We start from the raw sequence: 22,170 nt of genomic DNA on the forward strand, positions 1-22,170 counted from the left end.
CCCGAAACGCGGTGGCGAGCGGGACAGCGGGGCTCGACCCGGCGCGGGAGCGTCTCACCGCGGTCCTACCTCCATATGGCTCGAGGAGCGAGGGCTGGGGAGGATAAATAATTAAAAGGCGAGGAATAATTACCGGCTCGGGTTGCGATCATTGCGGGAAGGCCGCGCCGCAAGGCCCGGCCGGCAGCACCCGGTCCGCGTCCCCCCCGACGGGGCGGCCCGGGGGGAGCCGCGGCCGCTGTCCCGCGTGGGAGCGCGGCCGGGGCTCGGTTCAGCCGCGGAGGAGAAGGATGGCTCCGCACCCGCGCTTCGCTCTGCGGCGGCTCCGCCGCATCCTCCCGGTGCCGCTGGTGATGGCGGGGAAGGAAGGCGCGGGGGCAAACACAAAAGTGATAGCTGGGGGCTATCCGCGCCGTTATTAACTTCTGTGTGATCAGTGTAATTACGCCGATCGCGGCCGGACGCGATGATTAATTACAGTTTAATTAACGTGGCCGTGACGAGCGCCGCATGCGGGAACCCAACCCGGGCAGGGATGCGGCTAGAAGCCCCCGCCACGCTGGCAGAACCGGCGGACACCGGAGCGCCGGGTCCCCTAAACCGCCCCGGTGTCGGCCGGTCCTGCCGGTGTGGCGTGAGCCCCCGTGGGGAACGAAAAACACGAGCTCGCCCCCCTCCGCCCTCTCCTCCCGGCGATTTCGTTGCCGCCCAATGTCCCCCCCCTCGGCCCCGGTACCGCTCCCGCACCCGCGCCCCGCACCGGAGCGCGCATCCCGGCTGCGAGAGGGATGCGCGGTAGCAGCGCATCCCCGATTTCGATGGGGTCCCTCCGCCGCTCCCCCCGGGCTCCTCTTTTCGTTACCGCCCGCTCCCCACGCAAACTTTCAACGAGCATCGCTCCCCCCGGGATGGCGGCACCGCGAGAGGCGGGCGCGGGGGGGGGACACGGGGGCGCGGAGCCCCATGCAGGTGCGGCGCGGGGCTGATCCCCGTTCTTACCTCGGGCAGCCCGGGCGGGTCCCCGCTCGGTGGCGGCCCCCACGCCCTCCCCCCCCCCCCCTCCTGCTCCCTCCCCGTTCCGCCGTGCCTTAAAGCCGCGCCGTGATTGACTGGAGCGCATCGGTGATTGACGGCGGCGGGGTCCCGGAGGCCGTTAATGTAAATATGCTGGTGCTAAGTGGGTGTGTCTTCCCGTTATTTTAGCTGTCACCGGATCAATGTGCAGCGTCTCCAAGTACGGATCCGGATCCTCCCTCGGTGGCGCGGCTGGTCACTCGCTCTTGTTGCATCTCGCCCGGGCGGACGCGGCGGCGGCGGGGCGGGCGGCGGCCCCGAGGCGTCGGTGAAGGGCGCGCCCGCTGCCCGCCCGCCCCGCGCCCCGCAGCTTCGGCTGCCCCGGGAACGGGCTCGGTGCGGAAGGGCCCCCCCGGCCGATGGCGGCCCCGGCTCCGGGCTGCGGCCCCTAGTCCCGAGCAGAGCCTGCACGTCCAGCCGGGCTCCGCGGCGCGGTGAGTGCGAGCGGGCGACGGAGGAGGGGATGGGGATGAGGTGGGGGGGGGGGGGGGGCGGAAAGCGGGGCGCGTTTTCGGGAGTCGCTCCCCGTTATTTTGTGTAATTACCACGGAAGCGGCTTAAGCACCGGGAGCCTTCCCAGCTAAGCCAATTTGCCTGGCTCGCTGCTGCCCTTCTGCTACGTGCGGCGGGTGCTGCCCGCCCCGGCCCCTAATCCGCCCGCGCCTAATCGCCTGCCGGGGACACGACAAAGGGGCTCCGGGCCACCGCGCCCGCCGCCCCGCTCCGCCCGCGGGCACCGAGCGCCAAGTTTGGGCCCGCCCGCTCCGGCCCGGGGCTCGGGCCCCCGGGACGCCCTGGCCGCATCCTCCGGCGCGTTTCGTTGGAGCCCGCCCGGAGCCCGCCGCAAACCGGCACGGCACGGCCCGGCGAGCCGGCACAAAGGAAAGGGACGCGGCACCTCCCGGGGACTCGGCGAGGGAGGAAGCGGAGGTGGTGACCCCCCCAGGATGCCCTTGCCCCGGGCTCCCGGGGCCGCTCAGACGCGGGGCCGCGCCCGGCGGGCGGATGCGGCGGCGCTCGGTACCGGCGGCCGCGGCGCGGGGGATGCGCTCCGGCCCCGCCAGACCCCTCCGGTCGGGGAGGGTCCTGCGGCAGCGCCCGAGGGGCTCCCGGTCGGGGCCGGTGGCGCCGAACGAGGAGCGGCTGGGCCGCGCGGCGGGGATCGGCCGGGCCGCGGAGCGGGCCCCGGGAGCGGCGGGCCGGGAGCGGCGGCGGGGCCCCGGGAGCGCCTCTAACCTGCGCCTTTCCCCGATTTTGTTTTGCAGGGGCGTTTGGGGGGGGAATGGAGGCGATCGCCAGTCAGATGGGAAATGGGAGAGATGCAAGCTCCTCCCCAAATTCAAAGCAAGAGCTGCAGCCGTACCAGGGCTCCAATACCCTCAAGCCCAACCAAGTGGGTGAGACCTCCCTGTACGGCGTGCCCATCGTGTCCCTGGTCATCGACGGGCAGGAGCGGCTCTGCCTGGCGCAGATCTCCAACACGCTGCTCAAGAACTACAGCTACAATGAGATCCACAACCGGCGGGTGGCCCTGGGCATCACCTGCGTGCAGTGCACGCCGGTGCAGCTGGAGATCCTGCGGCGGGCCGGGGCCATGCCCATCTCCTCCCGCCGCTGCGGCATGATCACCAAGAGGGAGGCGGAGCGGCTCTGCAAGTCCTTCCTGGGCGAGCACAAGCCGCCCAAGCTGCCCGAGAACTTCGCCTTCGACGTGGTGCACGAGTGCGCCTGGGGCTCCCGGGGCAGCTTCATCCCGGCCCGCTACAACAGCTCCCGCGCCAAGTGCATCAAGTGCAGCTACTGCAGCATGTACTTCTCGCCCAACAAGTTCATCTTCCACTCCCACCGCACCCCGGACTCCAAGTACACCCAGCCCGACGCCGCCAACTTCAACTCCTGGCGCCGCCACCTCAAGCTCAGCGACAAGACGGCCACGGAGGAGCTGTCGCACGCCTGGGAGGATGTCAAGGCCATGTTCAACGGCGGCACCCGCAAGCGGACCTTCTCCCTGCAAGGGGCGGCCGCCGGCGGGCCCGGGGCCGGCTCCCCCGCCGCCAAGGCCGCCCTGCACCCGCCGCCGCCCGCCGGCCCCGAGCTCGCCCCGGCGCACAAGAGCCTCCGGTGCAGCGGGCAGGAGGCGGCGGGCGAGCGCGGCGCACTGGGGCTGGCGGCGGCGCACGGCGGGGCCGCGGGCGCGCACAGCGGGGCGGGCGCGGTGCGCAGCTACCCGGTGATCCCGGTGCCCAGCAAGGGCTTCGGGATGCTGCAGAAGCTGCCGCCGCCGCTCTTCCCCCATCCCTACGGCTTCCCCGCCGCCGCGTTCGGACTGTGCCCCAAGAAGCAGGAGGAGGCGCTGGGCGGCGCGGGGGGCGGCGAGGCGGGCAAGGGCGGCGCGCTGCCCCCCGGTATGTTCTGGGGGCCCCCGCACCCCCACCCGCACCAGCCGGCCCAGCCGCCCCACCAGCCCGGCGCCGCCAAGGACACCGGCGTCTACCCCTCGTTCCCCGTGTTCTGGCCGGCCGCCGGCAGCCTGCCCGTGCCGCCCTACCCCGCGCAGAGCCCGGCCAAGGCGGCCGCCACCGCCGTGGTGGTGGCGGCGGCGGCAGCGGCGGCGGCGGCGGCGGCCGAGCCGGCGGGGCTGGCGGGGCGGCACGGGGAGCTGGAGGGCTCGGAGCCCTCGGGCAGCGGCCGGAGCAGCGCCACCCCCCAGGAGGGCGCGGGCGCGGAGGGCGAGCGCTGCCCCAGCGCCCTGTCGCGGGCGGCGGGCGAGGAGGAGCGCTCCGGGGACGAGGCGCTGCTCGCCCCGCTGCCGCTGCCCAGGAAGGGCAGTTACCTGTCCGCCTTCCGCCCCGTGGTGAAGGACGCCGAGAGCATCGCCAAGCTCTACGGCACCCGCGAGGCGTTCGGCGGCGCGGGCCCCCGCGGCCCCGGCTACCTCTCGCCGGACTTCCTCAGCGAGGGCAGCTCCAGCTACCGCTCGCTGTCCCCCGGGGGGGACACGGCCGAGGAGCCCGAGGTGGACGTGGAGTCCAACCGCTTCCCGGAGGACGAGGAGGAGGAAGCCGCCGCCGTCCCCGCCGTGGCCCCCGCCGAGGGCCGGGAGCCGCCGCCGCCGCGGCTGCTGGCCGGGCCCGAGGAGCCGCCGCCGCCCGCCGGCGCCGACGGGCCCGAGGAGAAGACGGGCGAGGCGGGCGCGCAGGAGGGCGGCCAGGCCCCCGACGGCAGCCCCGAGCGGAGCAGCAGCAGCGGCGCCTACGAGGTGCGGGGCCGGGGGGGATCTGCCCTCTGGGGTCCCCGCGGGGCCGCCCGCGGTCCTGACTCGCTCTTTTGTAGGTGTTCGCGCCGGAGAGGGGGGAGCACCTGCAGCCGCTGAAGCCCGCAGCCTCCCTGGGAGCCCCCGCCGCCTTCCTCTGCACCCCCGAGGCGAAGGGTAACGCGGGCCGGGGCCGGGCGGCCGCTGCGCACCGAGGGCGCGGCCCCGGGGGCGGCTCAACCCCGGGGAGGGGACCCGAAGGGCCGCTTTCGTTTGGGGGCTTTCGGGAGAAAAGCGAAACAAACGGGTTCCGGGGGGGAACGGGGCCGGGGCCGCCCCGGGCCCGGGGATGCCGCCGGGGCCGCGGCCGGTGCGGCGGGGATGGGCTGGCGCAGCCAAGCTCCTGCCCACAAGCTACTTTCCAACAGCAAAGCGATTAGGATGCCCGCTAAGAAGGTTTTAACGAGGGCTTTGTCCGTAATTATGTAATTAAGGATATATCAGGACCATACTTTCATTGCTTATGGCTGAAAATCGGTTTATTAACTTTAAGAGCAAGATAAAGAAGACAATCACTCCGCGGCAGAGGATTTAGAGACCAGAAAATCCTATCAGGACCAAAGGAATGTCTCTCATCCCAGCCCTGTAAATACCGACAGAGGTAAGCATCGCTCCGCGGGGCGATGCGCGGCCCCTCCGCGGGCCATGCGCGGTGCGCGGAACCCCCGGCGGGGCTGACGGCGCTCTGGCCTCCCGCAGGCGAGGAAGGGCTCGCCATGGATGTCACCGGGACGCAGCTCGTGGAAAAGGACATCGAGAATTTGGCCCGAGGTGAGGCGGGGTCGCGGCCCGGAGCGGGGCGAGGGGTGCGGGGCTCGGCGGCCCGACGGGGCGGGGGGGGTTTGTGGCACCCCCCGGCCTCTCCCCGCGGCTCAAGGTATTTGTGTTTTGTGCAGGAGTGATTAACTCCTGTGATTAATGTAACGTAATGCGATTAGCGCCGCGCCGAGCCGCCTCCAGATGGAAAAGTGCGGGCTCCCCTCAACCCCGCCGTGTATTTTTAAACAGATGAGTTACAAAAACTGGTCCTGGAGCAAATGGAGCTGAGGAAAAAGCTGGAGAGGGACTTCCAGAGCCTGAAAGGTACCGGTGCCCCGTCCCCTGCCCACGCCCCGCCCCGGCCGGGGAGCGGGCCCTGCACCGGACGCGGTGCTGACCCCCCGGCCCACAGATAACTTCCAGGACCAGATGAAGCGGGAGCTGGCGTACCGGGAAGAGATGGTGCAGCAGCTGCAGATCGTCCGAGGTAAGGCCGAGCCCATTAGTACTTTTATTTTTTTAATTTCCTTTTCTCCTCTCTCTTTTATTCCTTTTTAAAATTTTTATTTAATTTTTTTTATTTCTGCTTTTTTGTTCGCTTGGATAGGTTTTTTTTTGTTTATTTTGGGGGGTTTTTTTTGTTTGTTTTGGTTTGTTGGGGTTTTTTTTTGTTTTGTTCTACTCTGTATCTTTTCTTGCCCTCCAATTCCTCTCGGGATTTCGAGCTGCCCCGCAAACGGCTGCGAGGCACCGTGACAGGGCAGAGAACGAACCTTCCCTCTCACAGTCACTTCCGCACGGGCTAAATTAAAACCCGAGCTGTAAAATTACTTACCTGGCACGCCGGGGAGCCGTGCCCGGCCGTGCCCGGCCTTTCGCCCATCTCCCCTCGTTTCCCTCCCGTTTCGGGTGCCCTCGGGGCGGGCGCATCCCCGACGGGGCCGTGACGCTCCCCCATCCCAGACACGCTGTGCAACGAGCTGGACCAGGAGCGGAAAGCGCGCTACGCCATCCAGCAGAAGTTGAAAGGTACCGGGGGAGCACTGGGGGGGCACAGAGGTCTGAGGGGGGCCCCGGGGGTGACGGCTCGGTCCCTTGCAGAGGCTCACGACGCGCTGCATCACTTCTCCTGCAAAATGCTGACCCCGCGGCACTGCACGGGGAACTGCTCCTTCAAGCCGCCGCTGCTGCCCCAGTGAGCCCCCCTCGGCCCCCCACCCCCGAAGCCATGCGGGCAGAGCCCACACAAGCCATTTCCACGAGGAGACACTTGTACATAGAGGACTCGGAGCCCGGCTTTCCTCGGACTGGCAATACGGCGGGGGGCGGCCCCGGGCCGGCCGGGGGGCAGCCGGGCCCTCCCGGCCCCCCCCGCTCCGCCTCCCCCTCCCTCCCTGTGTGTCCGCTTCTTCCACCCTTGTCCAGACTGGAAACAAAAGTGGCGATGTGCAATGGATATAAATGTACTGTGATTCTCTTGGTACAGTATTTGTCGGATTTTTATTTATTTATGATGTATATTGATCCCCCCTCTCCCGGGCCCCCTCCTTCCCCGCTCCCGGTAAATTCTGGATGTAACAGCACTTTAATGGGCGGCCCGCGACTCCGGAGGCCGAACAACGCTCGCCCGCTCTGGGGACAGCCCCCTCTGTACGTGATTTCGGTTCTTTAATAAAAACAGACTTTAAGAAGACGCCTGGTGCGTGGGGCTGGCCCGGGGCTCGGGGGTCCCCGGCCGGGCAGGCGGCGGGAGGGGCTCGCACGGCTGCCCCCGGTACCGGGGCTGAGCCGGGGGTGCTGCCCGCTCCCCCGCCGGGCTGCCCGCTCCTCCCCTCCTCCCCGCCGCCGCCGGAGCTCATTAATGCCCATTTATATGCTCGTTTCACACATGAAGGTATTACATTAATGAGCTCGGAGAGCGGGCGCGGAGGTGCGCGCACACCTATTAGCCCGAAATACCCGTTCTTAGCCCAGAATTAACCTGGCTCCGCAGCGGGGCCGGGATCGGGACCGGGACCGGGACCGGGACCGGGACCGGGACCGGGGCGGGGTGAGGCTGCACCGAGGCCCTGGGAAGCTCCGGGGGCGGGAGGTAGCCGGCGGGAGACGCGCCGGGAGCCGCGGGAGGGAGGCAGCGGGCACCGCGGGGCCCCGGCGGGGAAGGGATGCGGGGCCAGGGAGCGTCCCGGGGATCGGCGGTATCCCGGGAACCGGGACCGGGGCAGAGGGTGGCTGGGGAGATGCCCCGGGGGCTGCGCGCTGCCCATCGCGGGGCCGCTGCGGTGTGAGCCAGCCCCGGGAGCTCCGCAGAGCAGGAGCTGCCGGTAATTAGTTCCTGGGCTCATTAGGCCGTTCCGCGGCCTGGGCCGCCACCGCGTGGGCGCAGCCGGAGGTGCAGCTGCCCCCTTCTCCCTCCAATTCCCGACCTCGGGATGCAGGAGCAGGAGGAGCAGCATCCTCCACCCACCGCCCGAGGATGAGGAAGCCCTTCCCAGCCAGGGCAGGTGGACACGGTTGGGTGGGATGAAGGTTAAAAAACCCTTGGGGCGGAAGCCCAGATGAGGTTTGTGGGTTCTTGTCTTTGTGAGTCTCAGAGAAAGTTCTCAAGGCTTCTTTGCCCTGTCCCTGAAATGTTCCAGGCCAGGTTGGACGGGGCTTGGAGCACCCTGGGACAGTGGAAGGTTCCCTGCCTATGGCAGGTGGTGGAATGAGAGGAGCCTTAGGGTCTCTTCCAAGCCATTCTGGGATTCTCTCCTTCGGACACAGACATCCTGCACGAGACATCCTGTGTGTGACACCATCCCGAATGGGAGCTGCAGGGCTGGGGGCACCTCCGTGCACGTGAGCGCAGGGGAAGGATCCTCTTGCCGGGACACGGAGGGGATGTGAGACCCAGGGAGGTGGATGAAGGGTCTGCAAGCTGAGAGGTGCTCACTTGAGGGAATGAAACAGTTGGGCTTTTTTGGAGTTTGTAGAGGAGAAGCTGAAGCTTTTCCTTTGCATTTTCCGCTGTGCCTCTCTGGGTCGTTGCTGGCACCTCACGGAGGTGGCCCAGAGGAGCTGGCCTGGGTGCCTCTCCAGCCCACAATTCATCCAGCCCCTGCTGTGCCCACCTGCCCCGGTGGTGCCTCCCCACGCGGGCACAAAAATGAACCATTGCGTTGTATTAATATTTCCCCACTACTTAGTGCTCATTAAAATGTGCTTTGCAGAATTTAATATGCGACTTGAAATGACACAACGTATTAAGTGCTTAATATACTAGAAATTATGAAACTATTAAAGTCTAAGTAATATGAAATAATTAGAGTGAATTAAACTTCACCGTCAGAGTGAGGGAAAGGCTTCAAATATTTTATTCTTTTTTTTTTAGGCTCAAAATAGTTGAACGCGATAATAGCCCCTGAAAATAAACAGCCAGAGTCAGGATTTTTAAATAATTAAAGCAGGAAGAAGCCTGGAGTGTCTGTGTTTGAGCCTGTGATGAATTTAGAATTGGGGGAAGCAGAAGGTCTGCTCGCTGTAGCTGATGGAGTTGCTCTTTCAGGCCAGTGGCAGAGCAGCTCCGAGGAGCTGCTCACAGACCTCCAGCCTGGCCAGGGCTTGTCCCCATATGCTGCTTCCCTCTCAGTTGCTGGGAGCAGACGCGGTGGCTCTCGGTGACAGAACGGGTCCTGCTGCCACATGGCCCGAGCTGGAAGTCCCCTCTGCAGAGCAGCTCCCACTTCGGGGGCTGCAGACACCAGAGACCCCCCCGGAAAAATCCCAGGAGCGATTTTCTCCCTTCGGGAAGTGCTTTGGGCCGTCACGCGGGTGCTGGGATCGAACTGCAGGGGCTTTCCTCGCAGGAGGGGATTCCCCGGGCTGTGGGTGGTTTGGGACCGGGGATGCGCTCAGGAGGGTCTCCGGCAGCGATGCCAAGTGCCAGGTTTAGGCAGGGGGTGGGAATGGATGGGATTGGGTGGGAATGTGCCAAACCTCTGCTGTTCCCTGTGCGATGAGTTTTAGATGGGGTATTGGGAAGGAATTGCTCCCTGTGAGGGTGTGGAGGCCCTGGCACAGGGTGCCCAGAGAAGCTGTGGCTGCCCCTGGATCCCTGGCAGTGTCCAAGGCCAGGCTGGACGGGGCTTCGAGCAGCCTGGAGTAGCGGAAGGTGTCCCCGCCCATGGCAGGGGTGGCACTGGATGCTCTGTAAGGTCCTTCCCACCCCAATCCCCGATTCCATGCAGACGCCAGGAGGTGGCGGTCGCAGCGTCGCTCAGCTCAGCGCTCCTCTCCGGAGTTTGTCCGGGTTTGAACGGACGTTTTGTGCTACTTCCATGGAAACTGCCAAAAGTGCCCCTCGGGAACGCGAGGCTGAGCCGGAGGGGAAGCACAGGCGGCTCCTGGCGCGTGCGCTGATCCCAGCCTGGGGCAGGACGCGCCATCTGCCCTCCCCAGGTCCCAGTCCCTTCTCCAGCCTGTCCCAGTCCCTCTGAATGGTCCCGTCCTCGCCAGCACCGACTGCTCTTCCCAGTCCCGGTGTCCCATCAGCCGGGTGGCCAGTAAGGACAGTATTGATCCTGAGGGATGGCACTGCTCCCTGGGTGCCAGCTGGACTTTGTGCCCTGGCCACAGTCCGGCAGCCTGGCCAGTTCTCCTGCTCGTTCCCAATCCGCTCCCTAGCTCACTGGTTTGGCCACGAGGATCCGATGGAAGCTGTGCTAAAAGCCTTGCTGAAGCCAAGGTAAATAAACCCCCTGATTTCCCCTTTCATCCCAGAGGGCCTCCAGGAACGATTTGTTCCCGGGGAAGCTGCACTGTCTGTTCCCAGCCACCATCCTCTTGGCCCCCGGGAATGCATTCCGGCGGGATTTGCCCCATCACCTTCCCAGGGTGTCCTCTCCCAAACATTCTTCACCACCCGCTCGGGATCCTTCTCCTCTCCCAGACTTTGGGAGTCCCAGTTGTTTTTTCCCATTCCCAGCACTGCTGTGGCCCTTTGGGGATGATGCCGTGGTGCCACAGGGATGCAGGCAGATTCCCTGGAGCTGCCCACCATGGATGTGTTTGTCCAGGGGGCTGACGTGGACCTGGAGGGTTCAGTGGTGACCAAAATGTGCCATGAGCTGTTGGCTGCCCGCAAACCCAAAAAGCTCTTTCTTGGGAAAAATCCCAGCTATTTTAGGCTCTGGCTGGGGACAAGGGGTGTGTTTAGTCCTTGCCTGGCTGGAGGTTCCTCCTGCCTTATCTCCATTTTTTTGGGGAAACCCATTGAATTTGAGAAGTGATGCTTCTGGCTGGTGTCCTTTGGGTGGGAATCCAGTGTTTTAGGGACAAGTCTGAACAGGACAGCAAGGAGGTGTGCGTGAACAGGCGTGTCCACGTGTGAGGAGATGTGGGTTGGATTAAATTGATTGAATTTTGGGTGCAAACACGACTTCTTGTGTGTTGCTGTGTGGTGAGAGAAAGGAGTGCGCAGGGCGGCTCTGCCGTGCTTACAGAACCACTTTTATTTTCACAAAGTGAACTCCGTGGCTCTCTTGGAAACTTAAACCACGTTTTCCTGGGTGTTTTTTTCCCCCTTAAAAGCTGACAATCCTTGCCTTTGATCTCCTTTCTGACTCTTAAAGTTGTGGGATCTTCTCATTTTGGAGGGATTGTTCAGATCTTCTCATTTTGGAGATCTGATATTTGATGTTATTTTGGAGCTCTCTGCTCCAGGCTGAGCAGCTCCATCTCCCTCATCCTGTCCTCATAAGGGGGATGCTCCAGTCCCCCCCATCTTTGCAGTCACCCACTGGGCTTGCTCCAGGAGCTCCACGTCCCTCTTGTCCCAGGACACCGGACACTCCTCCAGGTGAGGGGCAGAATTCCCTCCCTGATCCCCTGGCACAGGCGGGAAGTGCTGCAGAACTCTTGCCCCCAAGGAAAACCCTTTTGGGAGAGGACAGGAGCACTTTTTTGGGAATCCTGTGGTGCTCCTTGTGCTCCCCTGGCTCCGGGACTGAGAGCAGCCTTCAGCTGGTAGGGCCATTAATGTCACCTTCCCCAAGCTCTTCGCTCACAAAGGGCCCTGCCAAGTCTAGCACGTTTTAATTTGCTCTTTTCCCACACATTCCTGGATTTATGGCTTCGCTCAGCCTGGACCCGGCGCGGACGGAAAGCTCCCTCCAGAGGGTCACTCCACGCCATAACCTTTGTGGGCTCCCTGGAGGAAACTGATGTGCTATTCCCTGGAAGGTATCCACCTGAACGGGGGGGTTTTGCTGGATTTTGCGGGAATTTGGGCTTTGGAAGCTGGCAGATGTGTCTGTGTGGGGATTATGTCTGAACACAGGGCCGTTACTCGGCTCCCCACTTCAAATGCTTTGTTGTTTTCAGGTAGGATGGATTTGGGAACATGCTTATTGTGTAAAAATGAAAGAGAAAAGGGGGGGAAAAAAGGAGAAACCTGGGAGAAAATGGATTTCCAGTGATGCCTGCTCCACGTTGAGGAGTACAGTTGGAGCTGGTTACCATCTGCAGCAACTTGTCCAAAGCAAACATCACCGGTGCGTCCAGCTCTGGCTGCGTAATTGCCATAAACCAGTGCAAGGGCATCCAGACTAGCACAGCCCTGGAACTACTTCTAGGATTAGGTCTTACTCCCTTGAAAAATAAACCTTGGCAAGAGCTCCGCTCTCCCTAATAAAAATTCCGTTTTCACAGCTCTAATCAAGTTTTCCAGAGCTGTGGTCCAAATTAGAAACTGCACGCAGAATATCTGACCCAGGAGAACGAGATGGAGCCTTTCATTCAAAGCAGTGCCAGGCTGGAAATTTCCAAAGTTCTCGGTGTCTCACCTGTGCCAGAACTGTGGAGTGTGTCCCAGGAAATCTGCTCCTTGCACAGCAAAGCTCTGCCACAACCAAACTCCTGCTTGTCCCTGCTCCCAGGTGGATGAGTCTCCCCTGCAGGGTTCTTCAGACAGGCTGGGAGAGCTGGGAATGTTCACCTGCAGAAGAGAAGGTTCTGGGAATATCTTAGAGCCCCTTCCAGGGCCTAAAGGGGCTCCGGGAGAGCTGGAGAGGGACTGGGGACAAGGCATGGAGGGACAGGACACAGGGAATGGGTTTCTGCTGCCAGAGGGCAGGGATGGATGGGATACTGGGAAGAAATTCCTGGCTGGGAGGGTGGGGAGGGGCTGAGATGGAATTCCCAGAGAAGCTGTGGCTGCCCCTGGATCCCTCACAGTGTCCAAGGCTGGGTTGGAGCAGCCTGGGACAGCAGAAAGTGTCCCTGCCCATGGCAGGAGTGGAATGGGATGAACTTGGAGGTCTCTTCCAACCCCAACCATTCTGTGATTCCATGATAATTCTTGCTTCAACCCGATGTGCATCATTTGGGGCACAACCCTTTCCATGCAGAAATTCTTCCCCGTGTTCCTTCCCTGGTACCGAGGTCAGGCTGACAGGCCTGGAATTCCCCAGATCCTCCTCCTGGCCCTTCCTGTGGGTGAGTGCCACCCTGGCACCTCCATCAGCTGCGACCTCCCTGTGAGCCAGGGCTGAGCACAGACGATGGAGAGGGGCTTGGGGAGCTCCCCCAGAGCCTCTGGATGAATCCCATCCATCCACAGACTGATGAGTGGCTCAGCAGGTCCTTGACTGACTCCTCCCGGATTCCAGGTCTGTTCTCCCCATTCCTGTCTCCCAGCCCAGCGACTGGTTGGGAAGGACACCAGGTCCTTCTGCCGAAGTCTGAGGCAAAGAAGGCAATGAAGTCCCTCAGCCTTTCCCTCATCCTTGGGAGCATTCCCTCCGCATCCAGTCGAGGAGGGAGATTTTCCTTGGCCCTCTCGCTGTTGGTGTGATCTATAACAACGCTTTTTATTGTTGTTCACAACAGTGATCGAGCTCCAGCTGAGCTTCCATCTTCCTCGCTTCTCTCGACGTGACCCAACAAGATCCTTGCACTCTTCCTGAGTTCCCTGCCCCATCTTCCAAGGTCATAAATGCTTTTTTCCCCCCTTTAATTCCAGTGAAAGCTCCTCATTCAGCCAGGCCAGTCTTCTGCCCTGCTGGCTCAATTTTTGGCACGTCCTGTGCCTTTGAGATTTGGGATTTTGGTCACAGGGAGGTGGAAGGGCCACGTTGAGAGGGTCTAACCTGTAGGAGGAAGGCAGAACATTACAGGTAGGAGACATGGAAGATGATGCACCTGTGTTGGCTTTAGACCATCTTTGAGTTGATTTACATCAACGCAGTGAAGACTGTGAGTGATCAGAACTGGAAGATGTTCAGAAGGAGAACCCACGAGCCTCTGAAGGTTCCTGCCCACTGGATTTGCTTTATTAGCTGAGCTTGTGCCGGAAAATGCTGGAAGTGGAGAACCCTTTTGCCAAACTTCTGAGGTGAACACCTGACAGAATCATCAAGGTTGGAACAGACCTCCAAAATCCCAGAGTCCAACCATCACCATTTTCTGTATCCTCTGCTGGTCTAGAAGGCAACCAAATCTCACGGAACTTTGCGAATCCTCATGAAGATTCCAAGGACCTTGCAGAATAACTGGAGAGTGTGAAACCTCCTGAGAGAAGATTTAGATGGGATGTCGGGAAGGAATTGCTTCCTGGGAGGGTGGGGAGTGGCTGGGATGGAATTCCCAGAGCAGCTGTGGCTGCCCTTGGATCGCTGGGAGTGTCCAAGGCCAGGTTGGACACTGGGGCTTGGAGCAGCCTGGGATAGGGGAAGGTGTCCCTGCCCATGGAATGGGATGATCCTTAAGATCCCTCCAATTCAAACAGCTCCATGATTCCATGATTCCATCAACTTGTCCATCAGGAAACAACAGCAGAGTCTGCTTGTGAAAGGAGGAAACCACAGCCGCACTTGATCTTCGTGTCTCTGCCTGGCTGGGCTAAAAGATGTTCAGAAACATAAAACCCCCGGGCAGGATTGTGGCTGAAACGCTCACGTGGGCTCCTGACTGTGGCAACGTGCCGGATTCTGTGATACGGAGGGGTTATATAACACCTTTCATGAAACTCTTGGCACGAAAACAATGCATAAAAATAACAGATGTGGCAAATCACAACCACGTTCTGAGGTCCTGCTGCAGCTCAGTTCTGTGAAAACAATAGGCTGGGTTTAAATTGGGGATTTTCTTTTTTATTTCCCCTCAAAGGAAATGTCCATGGGCAAAGAAATGGTTGAAAGAACAGGAAAAAGGCTAAAAGCGCAAGTGGGGTTTCACCTAAAGGAAGCTGGAGGTGGCTGGGAGCTCCAGGATCTGGGACGGGATTGAGGGTTGAGCCCTCAAGTGCTCCTTGTTACCTTCAGTGAGACTTTCCTTCCGAGCCAGGCAAGGCCGATGTGCTCCTGGGATGGATCCCGAGGGAACGATGGCAACCCGGCATCCTGCTGAGCCACTGTCCCTCTAGGGTACCGCTGCGCACACGCGGCACTTGGGGGCGCGGTTTAGCGGCGGCTTGGCAGGGCTGGGTTGGCGATTGGACTCGGTCTCGGAGGGATTTTCCAGCCGTAACGATTCCATGATCCCTTCTGCAAAACCTAAAGGTTTGGGACGAACTCTAAATGCAGGACATCAGCAAGGGAATAACCCTGGCTGTATCCAGTCCTTCCCCATCCCTGGAGTTTTCCTGGACGGGTAGCTCCTCAGGAGAGGTGCTGGCCACCAGGAACGTGGCTTTTCCCAAGCCTCTGTGAAGCTGCGGGGCCGATAAGAGGCCCCTCCCCGGCCGCCAGGGGAGCAGAACGAACGGGCTGTGCCTGCCCGGCTGATAAAGAGGAACAGCTCCAATTAACCACCAGCAATTCCCTCTGTTTGTATTGGAACACGGCGTCCTGAGCACGGGCTGTCCTCGGCTCGGAGCACCTCAAACCAGACCCAGGGCTTTAAACCACGAGGTGATGCACGGAATAATTGATATTGCTGCGGGTTGGGTGGTTTTTTGTTTCAAACCCCCTTCCTGGCCATCATTTTGTAGCTGGTTTTGACTGTAGTGTATGGGAACATCCCTGGTACCACAGCTCCATCATAACCCTGCTTTCCAGAAGGGAATTCGGCCTCCAGTCTGCCCCAGTCTGTGCCATTAATCCATAATTCATCGCTGGAGACAGCCCAGATGTGAGCGCGGGACCGGCCGCGCCGTCGCTCCGCAGCGATTTGGCCGAGAGGTGCCAATTATTTCTTGGTATCATTTTAAAGAATTCGGGTCCCCAGATGGGGGGAAAACTGCAGGACATCTTCAATGGGAAAGGGAAAAACAGTGCGAACAGGCTTTCTTTATTAGCAGAGAAAAGAAAGATATTTTAGCTAAAGGCTTCCAACTTGAAAAAATAAAAAAAAGGAAAATTTGACTGAAAGAGAGAACTTACTGTTTTGAAAGAGTTTGCTGGGTGGAGACATCAAACTGAAAGGATCTTGTGTAATTCTGCTTTTTAGGTCTAATACTAAATTCACCCATTTATTCCTTTGCTTCCCCACAGGGAGATGGCTGAGGAATGCTCAGGAAAAAGCTGATTTCTGGAGTAGCTGGAAGCATGTGGCATCTCCCAGGATCGGCCCCAGACACTTCTGTCTCTAATTTTTGTCCAGACAGCTGATATTTCAGAGCTCTTCCCATCCTCCAAGCCCTCTGCAAGTGTTAAGTATTTTTTGCATCCAGCAAATGGAACAATAACGGAGGACTTAATTTTCCCATCTGTCAACTCGTCCTGAACAAATTGTACGTCTTTCTCTTCGGAGTGAAATCTCAGCTAAATTAAAAGCTTTGGTGTTCATTTTCATGTAGCAGAGGTTCTGAAGGAAATTCTGTCAACGCATTTCTGCCTGGTTTTTTTCTTCTTTTTTTTTTTCCAAACGTATTAGGAATCGCAGATGATTTGTTTTTGTAACTTGGGTGGTGGCTCTGTCTGAGGTATCGAACCTTAAATCATGCTGCCCTAAAGTAATGCTGATCAGGTTGAAGCCAGAATTATCACGGAATTCTGGAATGATTGGGGCTGGAGGGACCTGAAAGCTCAACCAGTGCCACCCCCGCCATGGGCAGGGACACCTTTCCCTATCCCAGCCTGCTCCAAGCCCTGTCCAGCCTGGCCTTGGACACTTCCAGGGATCCAGGGGCAGCCACAGCTTCTCTGGGAATTCCATTCCAGCTGCTCCCCATCCTCGAGGGAGCAATTCCTTCCCAATACCCCATCCATCCCTGCCCTCTGGCAGTGGGAAGCCATTCCCTGTGTTCTGTCCCTCCAAGTCCCTCTCCAGCTCTCCTGGAGCATCTTTAGGCTCTACCAGGAGCCTGCTTTTCTCCAGGCTCAATATTTGGGGCACAAACGCTGTGTCAAGGGTGGTTTGTGGTGTCGGCAAGGGCAAACCCAGGGAGAGTTTTTCTTTGGAGATATTCCTGTGCTGCTGCAGAGGACCACCACCGAGGGCCACGAGCCCGTGGTGATGCTGCAGGTGCCACCCTGCCCTGCTGAGGACCACGGGCACAGCCTGGTCCTTGTTGTTCTCCAGGCCGGGGAGCGCTGCTCCCTTCTCCCCCTGAGCCCCGGATCTGCAGCAGGGGGTGACACAAGAGGTGTTTTGGGTGACACAAGAGGTGTTTTGGGTGCAGAAACCCCCTTCTCCACAGTTTTATTTCCTTGTAGGAGATGTTGTCTGTCCTCCCCTCATCCTGCCCCTCCCCTGTCCCAACGTCACCCAGCTGGCAGGCTCAGATAAGGGCTCGAGGGGGAGATAAGAAGCTCTTCCCCTTCCCCTCCCTCATCGGGAGCAGCAGCAAACGCTGAGGCTCCGCTTTCGCAACCCCACCAGCTCCGTTAAATGCACGGGAAAGTGAAACCCGTCACACCCCCCCGCCCCGGGCTCCGGGAGGAAGATTTGTCAACGCAAATCTTTGGTGTTCCCCTTGTCCTTAGCACGCCTAAGCCACCCTTGACCTACCCTAAACCCAGGACAGGTTTACCTCGAGCAAAACCCTACTCTGTGATGTGGCAGAGACACACCCTGCAAGAGACAGGTAGGAATTTGGCTCCGGAGCTGTTTTCATTGGAAAACAAAAGGGTTTCTGTGACAGTCCGGAACAAGTGCCAGTTCAAGGGTATGAACTCTTTTCAGACCGTGGTACCTGCAGGATATTCCTCACAAGGTTCCTCCAAGCCCGCAGTAGCTTTTCCCACCCTTCCCAATTAGGCAGCTGGAGTGCAGTGTAGTGACAAATCCCAGGAAATTGGGAAAACAGGGCAAATAAATAACTTCTCCTCATTGTCTGGTGGCTTGTCCCCTCAGCAAGGCATTCCCAGAGCGGCATCCATGGATGCAGCCGTGCAGAGCGCCAGGAAGCAGCGCCAGGGCTCCGGCAGGAATCATGTGGGGTGACTCCTGCTGGGATGTTCAAAGGAGGTGCGATAACTTCCCCGCACCGGTAATGAAGTAGAAGAGGAGGGAAAGAGGCAGCTACTGCCTGGCTCAGGTTCTCCCTGCTCCGAGCTCCGGTGTCAGGAGCTGCTGGCGATTCCAGCGCCGGTATCCATAGCAGGAGCTTTGGAGCGGATCAGGTTCAAGTATTTTTGCTGGCTCGTGCTGCAGCAGGGATAAATTATGATGTCAAAACAGGGAGATGTTGTCACACAACCATCTCCCCTCGTGGGGTCAAGGTTCTGCTTTATAGCTCGGAAAGCCATTAGTCCGTTTGAAAGCATATGCCCAAGAACGGACAAAAAAAGGTCTTGTGTGTTTGGGTCAGAGCTGCAGACAAAAGGCTCTTTGTGCTGGGCGCTGACAATGACAAATAAAGAGGAACCTGTTGATCTAGGAGAGAAATGGAGGATTATGGAAAGATCACATGGTGAGAAAAAGACCTTGGCTGTTTGTCTGGCCGTGGGTCTCGCCTGTCGTTAAAATGCTTTCTGCAGCTCCGGCGTGTTTGCTCAGAGAGACGCTGGCTCCTGCTCACGTGCTTTTCTCTAGCCTGCAAAAGGCTACCTGTGCCTGAATGTGCTGCCCGCATCTGAGACGTGATATGCCCTTACCTGGCTCCCGGCCAGGTGTGAGGCGTCAGGGCAATAATTAATGTTTGCAAATGTCTCTGATCGTGGCCGGAGCAGCAGAAACACTAAAACCCGGTGTCTGTCCAACCATGGCCATAAATACAGGACACAAAGACAGCCCAGCAACAAAACGCCTGTAATTCAACAAAGTTATTGGAAGGAGCCCAAAAGCTATGTCTAATGCTAATAATAAGCATATTTCCCAAAGGTAACATTTGATTTCTCTCCAAAACGAAACATATTTGAAGCTCTGCCTGGCCGTCATTGTATAGCAGATTAACTGGGGCAGTTTAATGTGTGACTGAGTTTGTAAAGCCTTCAGCCAGCTCTGGAGAAACAGCCACAGTCTTGACAAGACTGGGCTACAAAACACTTCCCAGATAATGTGGTGTTTTTCACAGTAAGCCTGGAAAAAATAGGGAACGGCTTTGGGTTTGTGGCACGCACATCTGGCAAGTGCAGAGCCCGGATCGGTGTGCAGAGAACACGCTGACCAGAAATATTTATACTCGGCATTGATGGGCTGCCTAAAATGACCTCCAGAGCCTGTGCAGCGCACCATGGATTTTTAAAAAATCTGTTACAGCCCATTATGTGCTGGAATGCATCCGAGTCCATCAGCGCAGGGAGCCTCTGCTCGAGGAGACCTATGGAAATGGGTGGAATCGGGAATAAAGCAGGGCTGTGGAGGGGGAAACAACAACAGAATGCTTCCCCCCGGTTTTATTTATCTTTACAGCTGAAGAGATGGAGCTGGGGAAGGCGAGTGGGAAATGAAGCCCAAAGGGAGAGGGCCCTGGCTGTTCTGTGAGTGCTGCTCTGAAATCAATGCAGATAACGCGCTTGGAAGGGCTCTCTCATTTACTGGTTTTCCGTAAATTGCCGGGCCACGCCTCCCAGCGATAATGGGAGAGTTCTGCCTGCGCCAGTGAAAATATACTGCAGCATGAAAAAGGAGTGTGCAATTCCTTGGAGCTGCACTGGGATAGCTTAGTCTGGGCTGCCCTGAGTTCCATACATTGGAACTCCCCCGGGTTCCGCCTCTCGGTCCCATGGAACAGAGCGTTCCTCCCTTCCCCGAGTTCATCCCAAAGACACAACAAACTCTTTGAGGCACAACATCCTCCTGCACAGGGAAATGCCATCTCAGGGAGGTCTGCAGTGCCCATCCCCGCAGGTGCCCAAGGAATTCCTGGATGTGGCTCTCAGTGCTCCAGGCTGGGGACAAGGTGGGGATGGGGCACAGATTGGACTCGATGGCCTCGGAGGGCTTTTCCAACCTCAGGGATTCTGGAATTCCTGCTCACCAACCTGTCTGGCAAAGCAGAGGCATTTTCTAACCACTGCTCTTCCTTCTCCTTTGCCATCCTGGTTTTTCACCCTGGTAGCGGGTGATGCACTCCCAGCACTGCTGGATTAGGCCTAGGGTCCAATTAGCCTCATTAAAAGTATAAACTAATAATTCCTCGTTCCAAGTTGGTTTGCCATGGACAGCCCCACCAGGGATTTAGTGCTTGATACTGGAGCTGGGGCTTAGCTTTTCTTTTAATAACATTTTTTAACTGGAGGCAGTTCTATTTATATATGCTTTGAGAGGGTAATTTTATGGGTAAATATAATCTTTATTAATATTTTCTTTGTTAACTCACTGATGTTGGTAAAGAGCTTTGAAGATGAAAGCACTGGATGCAATAAATATTAACGTTATTCCAACTTATTTGAATGTTGCCAGCATTCCAGCTCCAACATCTTTCATCCAAGAATCTCAAAGTGCTTTTCCAAATGTTAATTAATTTCCTCTCAGCAGTCCAGGGAGATACCTGTTAGTACCAGCATCTTCATTTCCCAAAGGAGGCAGCCTGAGTGCATTTCACCCCATGGTTTTGGGCAAAACCAGCTGATATGGCAGGAGTTTTTTGGGACTGATCCAAAAATTCCTGCCTCCCATTTTCCCAGCCTTGCTGCCTGACAGCATTCCCTTCCTGGGAGTGGGGTGTGACACTCAGGTGTTTCAGGTGCTTTTATTGGTGGCTCTTAAAAGAAAAAACCCAGACAACGATCACGAGCCCCACCCAGGGCAGGGGAGGAAATGAAACTCTTCCAAATCACAACGATCACACTCAGGAACCCAGGAGCTTTCAGGATTTTTGATGTGCAGGAGGAAATCTTAATGGGATGTTGGTTTCGAGTCCTATTGTAGAGTCAGAATCTCGTAATCCTTATTTAAAAGGCCATTGAAATGGAAATACTTTCTCAAACGCAGCACCGGTGGAGATCTGAGCTGAAGAGCACATGCTGCAGGTGAAACGTCTCCCAAAACACCCTCCCCATCCAGAGGTGAGTGAGTGATGAGACAAAAAGAGGATTTAGAGACAACGTGACTCCAGCAGGCCATGAGAACAATGAGAAGTTCAAAAATAGCAGTATTGACTGGTGGAAAAACAACATACATATAATTTTCAGGTAATTACTGCGGTATAATTAGCTGGGTTGTTTTCATATGAGCCGTCTGAAATGAACTCTGCTTGCTGCTGGAGCTCGGCTTTATTCGCAGCATTCCCATGACTCAAGGGATGCTGTAGGAAGAGTGATTGGGTAAAAAATGAAGATTTTTTTCATAGCTGAGCCCATCTTGGGGCACAGCCTGGCTGCTGCTGCTTTATTCTCAGTTTATCCTCCTCTTCTGGCACAAGAACTGGAAGTTTTGAGCATAATCCCCTCCTATAGCTCTACAGGAATCCCACGCGCGGTCCATAATGGGAACTGTAGGACAGGAAAGGGATTCGAATTGTAACAGGCCTTTTTCTAGATCACTCTCTGTGAAAAATTGATATAAATCTGGATTATATGAAATTGTCAGTGTTTTACAGGCACTGAGTGGAGGGATGGGGCAGTAACACGGGACATCCTGACAAGGACTCGCTCTCCATGTTCTGGGAAACGTAGCACCTGAATTATTTTTATTTATTTTATTACCACAGACTTTGCTTATTAAGAATCGTTCAGTATCTGTAGAAACAACTTCTGACTTAAGCACTGGGGCCTTAAAAAATCACTTTTAATTGGAATGAAAGAGCTTCTCCCAGTGAAACCCTGGGTTTGTTGATGCTTTGAGTCTGCAGAGTGTAATTAAAAGCCTCCCTCACCTCTGTGATGATATTTTGGAAATAAATGCAGCTTTCTGTAGCCTTCTCCTCATGTTTGAATAGTTCTTGGCCAATTTCAAGCTTCTGGAGGATCTGATGTTTTAAGTATCGCCTGGCTTTGATGCAGAATTTCTCAGCTCCCCATGACCTGCTGTGGTTGCTTTTTACTCTTTCCTCTTGTGCTGCATCCACAAATTATGAAAATGGGTGCTAATGACCAAAAAAAAAATCCCAATTGTGATTCATGGAAATGGAATTTTGTTGACAAAAAAAGTGGATTTAACTCGGCCAAAGGAAATGCTTTTACAACTGGAGATGAATATCTCAGGAATGACCATTTCTTCTCGGAGAGAGAACTATTCTAGTTTTAATTTCAAAATAAAAAAGGAAAAATACAACAATTCAAGCAAACGCCTGTAGAAAAGTGAGCAGATCCACCCAACAGGGGCAGTTTTCCCAGGGAAAAGCCACAAAAGTTAATTTTAGATGAGTAAAACGAAGATAAAGTGGATGCAAGGCCAGGGAAGTGCTGTCACCTTCCCTTGGGCTGCCCGTAACACCTCATCCCAGTACAAAACCAGACCCCCATGAACTTCCAGAATCCTGGAATGGTTTGGGTTGGAAGGCACCTCAAAGCTCATCTCATTCCCCACATCATCCCGAGAGTTGGGGCAAGAACGGAGAAGCAAATCCTTGGAAAGAATGTGCTGATTGTTGTGCCCATGGCCATTGTCTCGCAGCTGCAAGGCTTTGTGGAGCTGTGGAGCGCGGAGGGAGCCGGGCTTGGAATGTGTCATTCCAGGCTGGGAGTGCAATCTGAGTGCACTGGGCACTCACAAAT

General features: G+C 57.6%; 1 protein-coding gene and 3 long non-coding RNA genes across 4 annotated transcripts; all 4 read left to right on the forward strand.

Annotated features, from left to right (window-relative positions):
- Nucleotides 1–1,382: 1,382 nt before the first annotated feature.
- Nucleotides 1,383–6,839, forward strand: SKOR1 (SKI family transcriptional corepressor 1). The gene is made up of 9 exons (XM_048318336.1): nt 1,383–1,508; nt 2,340–4,333; nt 4,408–4,504; nt 4,881–4,988; nt 5,087–5,158; nt 5,396–5,470; nt 5,559–5,633; nt 6,110–6,175; nt 6,248–6,839. Exons 2-9 carry the CDS (start codon nt 2,357–2,359, stop codon nt 6,343–6,345), a joined length of 2,568 nt encoding a protein of 855 aa, XP_048174293.1. The 5' UTR covers nt 1,383–1,508; nt 2,340–2,356; the 3' UTR covers nt 6,346–6,839.
- A 2,577-nt stretch (nt 6,840–9,416) lies between these two features.
- Nucleotides 9,417–13,221, forward strand: LOC125332414. Its single transcript, XR_007206479.1, has 3 exons — nt 9,417–9,872; nt 11,269–11,368; nt 13,016–13,221. It is a non-coding gene; the product is annotated as an uncharacterized LOC125332414 (long non-coding RNA).
- Nucleotides 13,222–14,477: 1,256 nt separating this feature from the next.
- Nucleotides 14,478–15,922, forward strand: LOC125332413. Its single transcript, XR_007206478.1, has 2 exons — nt 14,478–15,036; nt 15,619–15,922. It is a non-coding gene; the product is annotated as an uncharacterized LOC125332413 (long non-coding RNA).
- Nucleotides 15,923–16,965: 1,043 nt separating this feature from the next.
- Nucleotides 16,966–21,018, forward strand: LOC125332944. Its single transcript, XR_007206689.1, has 3 exons — nt 16,966–17,153; nt 18,923–18,990; nt 20,447–21,018. It is a non-coding gene; the product is annotated as an uncharacterized LOC125332944 (long non-coding RNA).
- The last annotated feature ends 1,152 nt before the right edge of the window (nt 21,019–22,170 follow it).

This window comes from Corvus hawaiiensis, chromosome 13, assembly GCF_020740725.1.
Source record: "Corvus hawaiiensis isolate bCorHaw1 chromosome 13, bCorHaw1.pri.cur, whole genome shotgun sequence".
Lineage (NCBI taxonomy): Eukaryota > Metazoa > Chordata > Aves > Passeriformes > Corvidae > Corvus > Corvus hawaiiensis.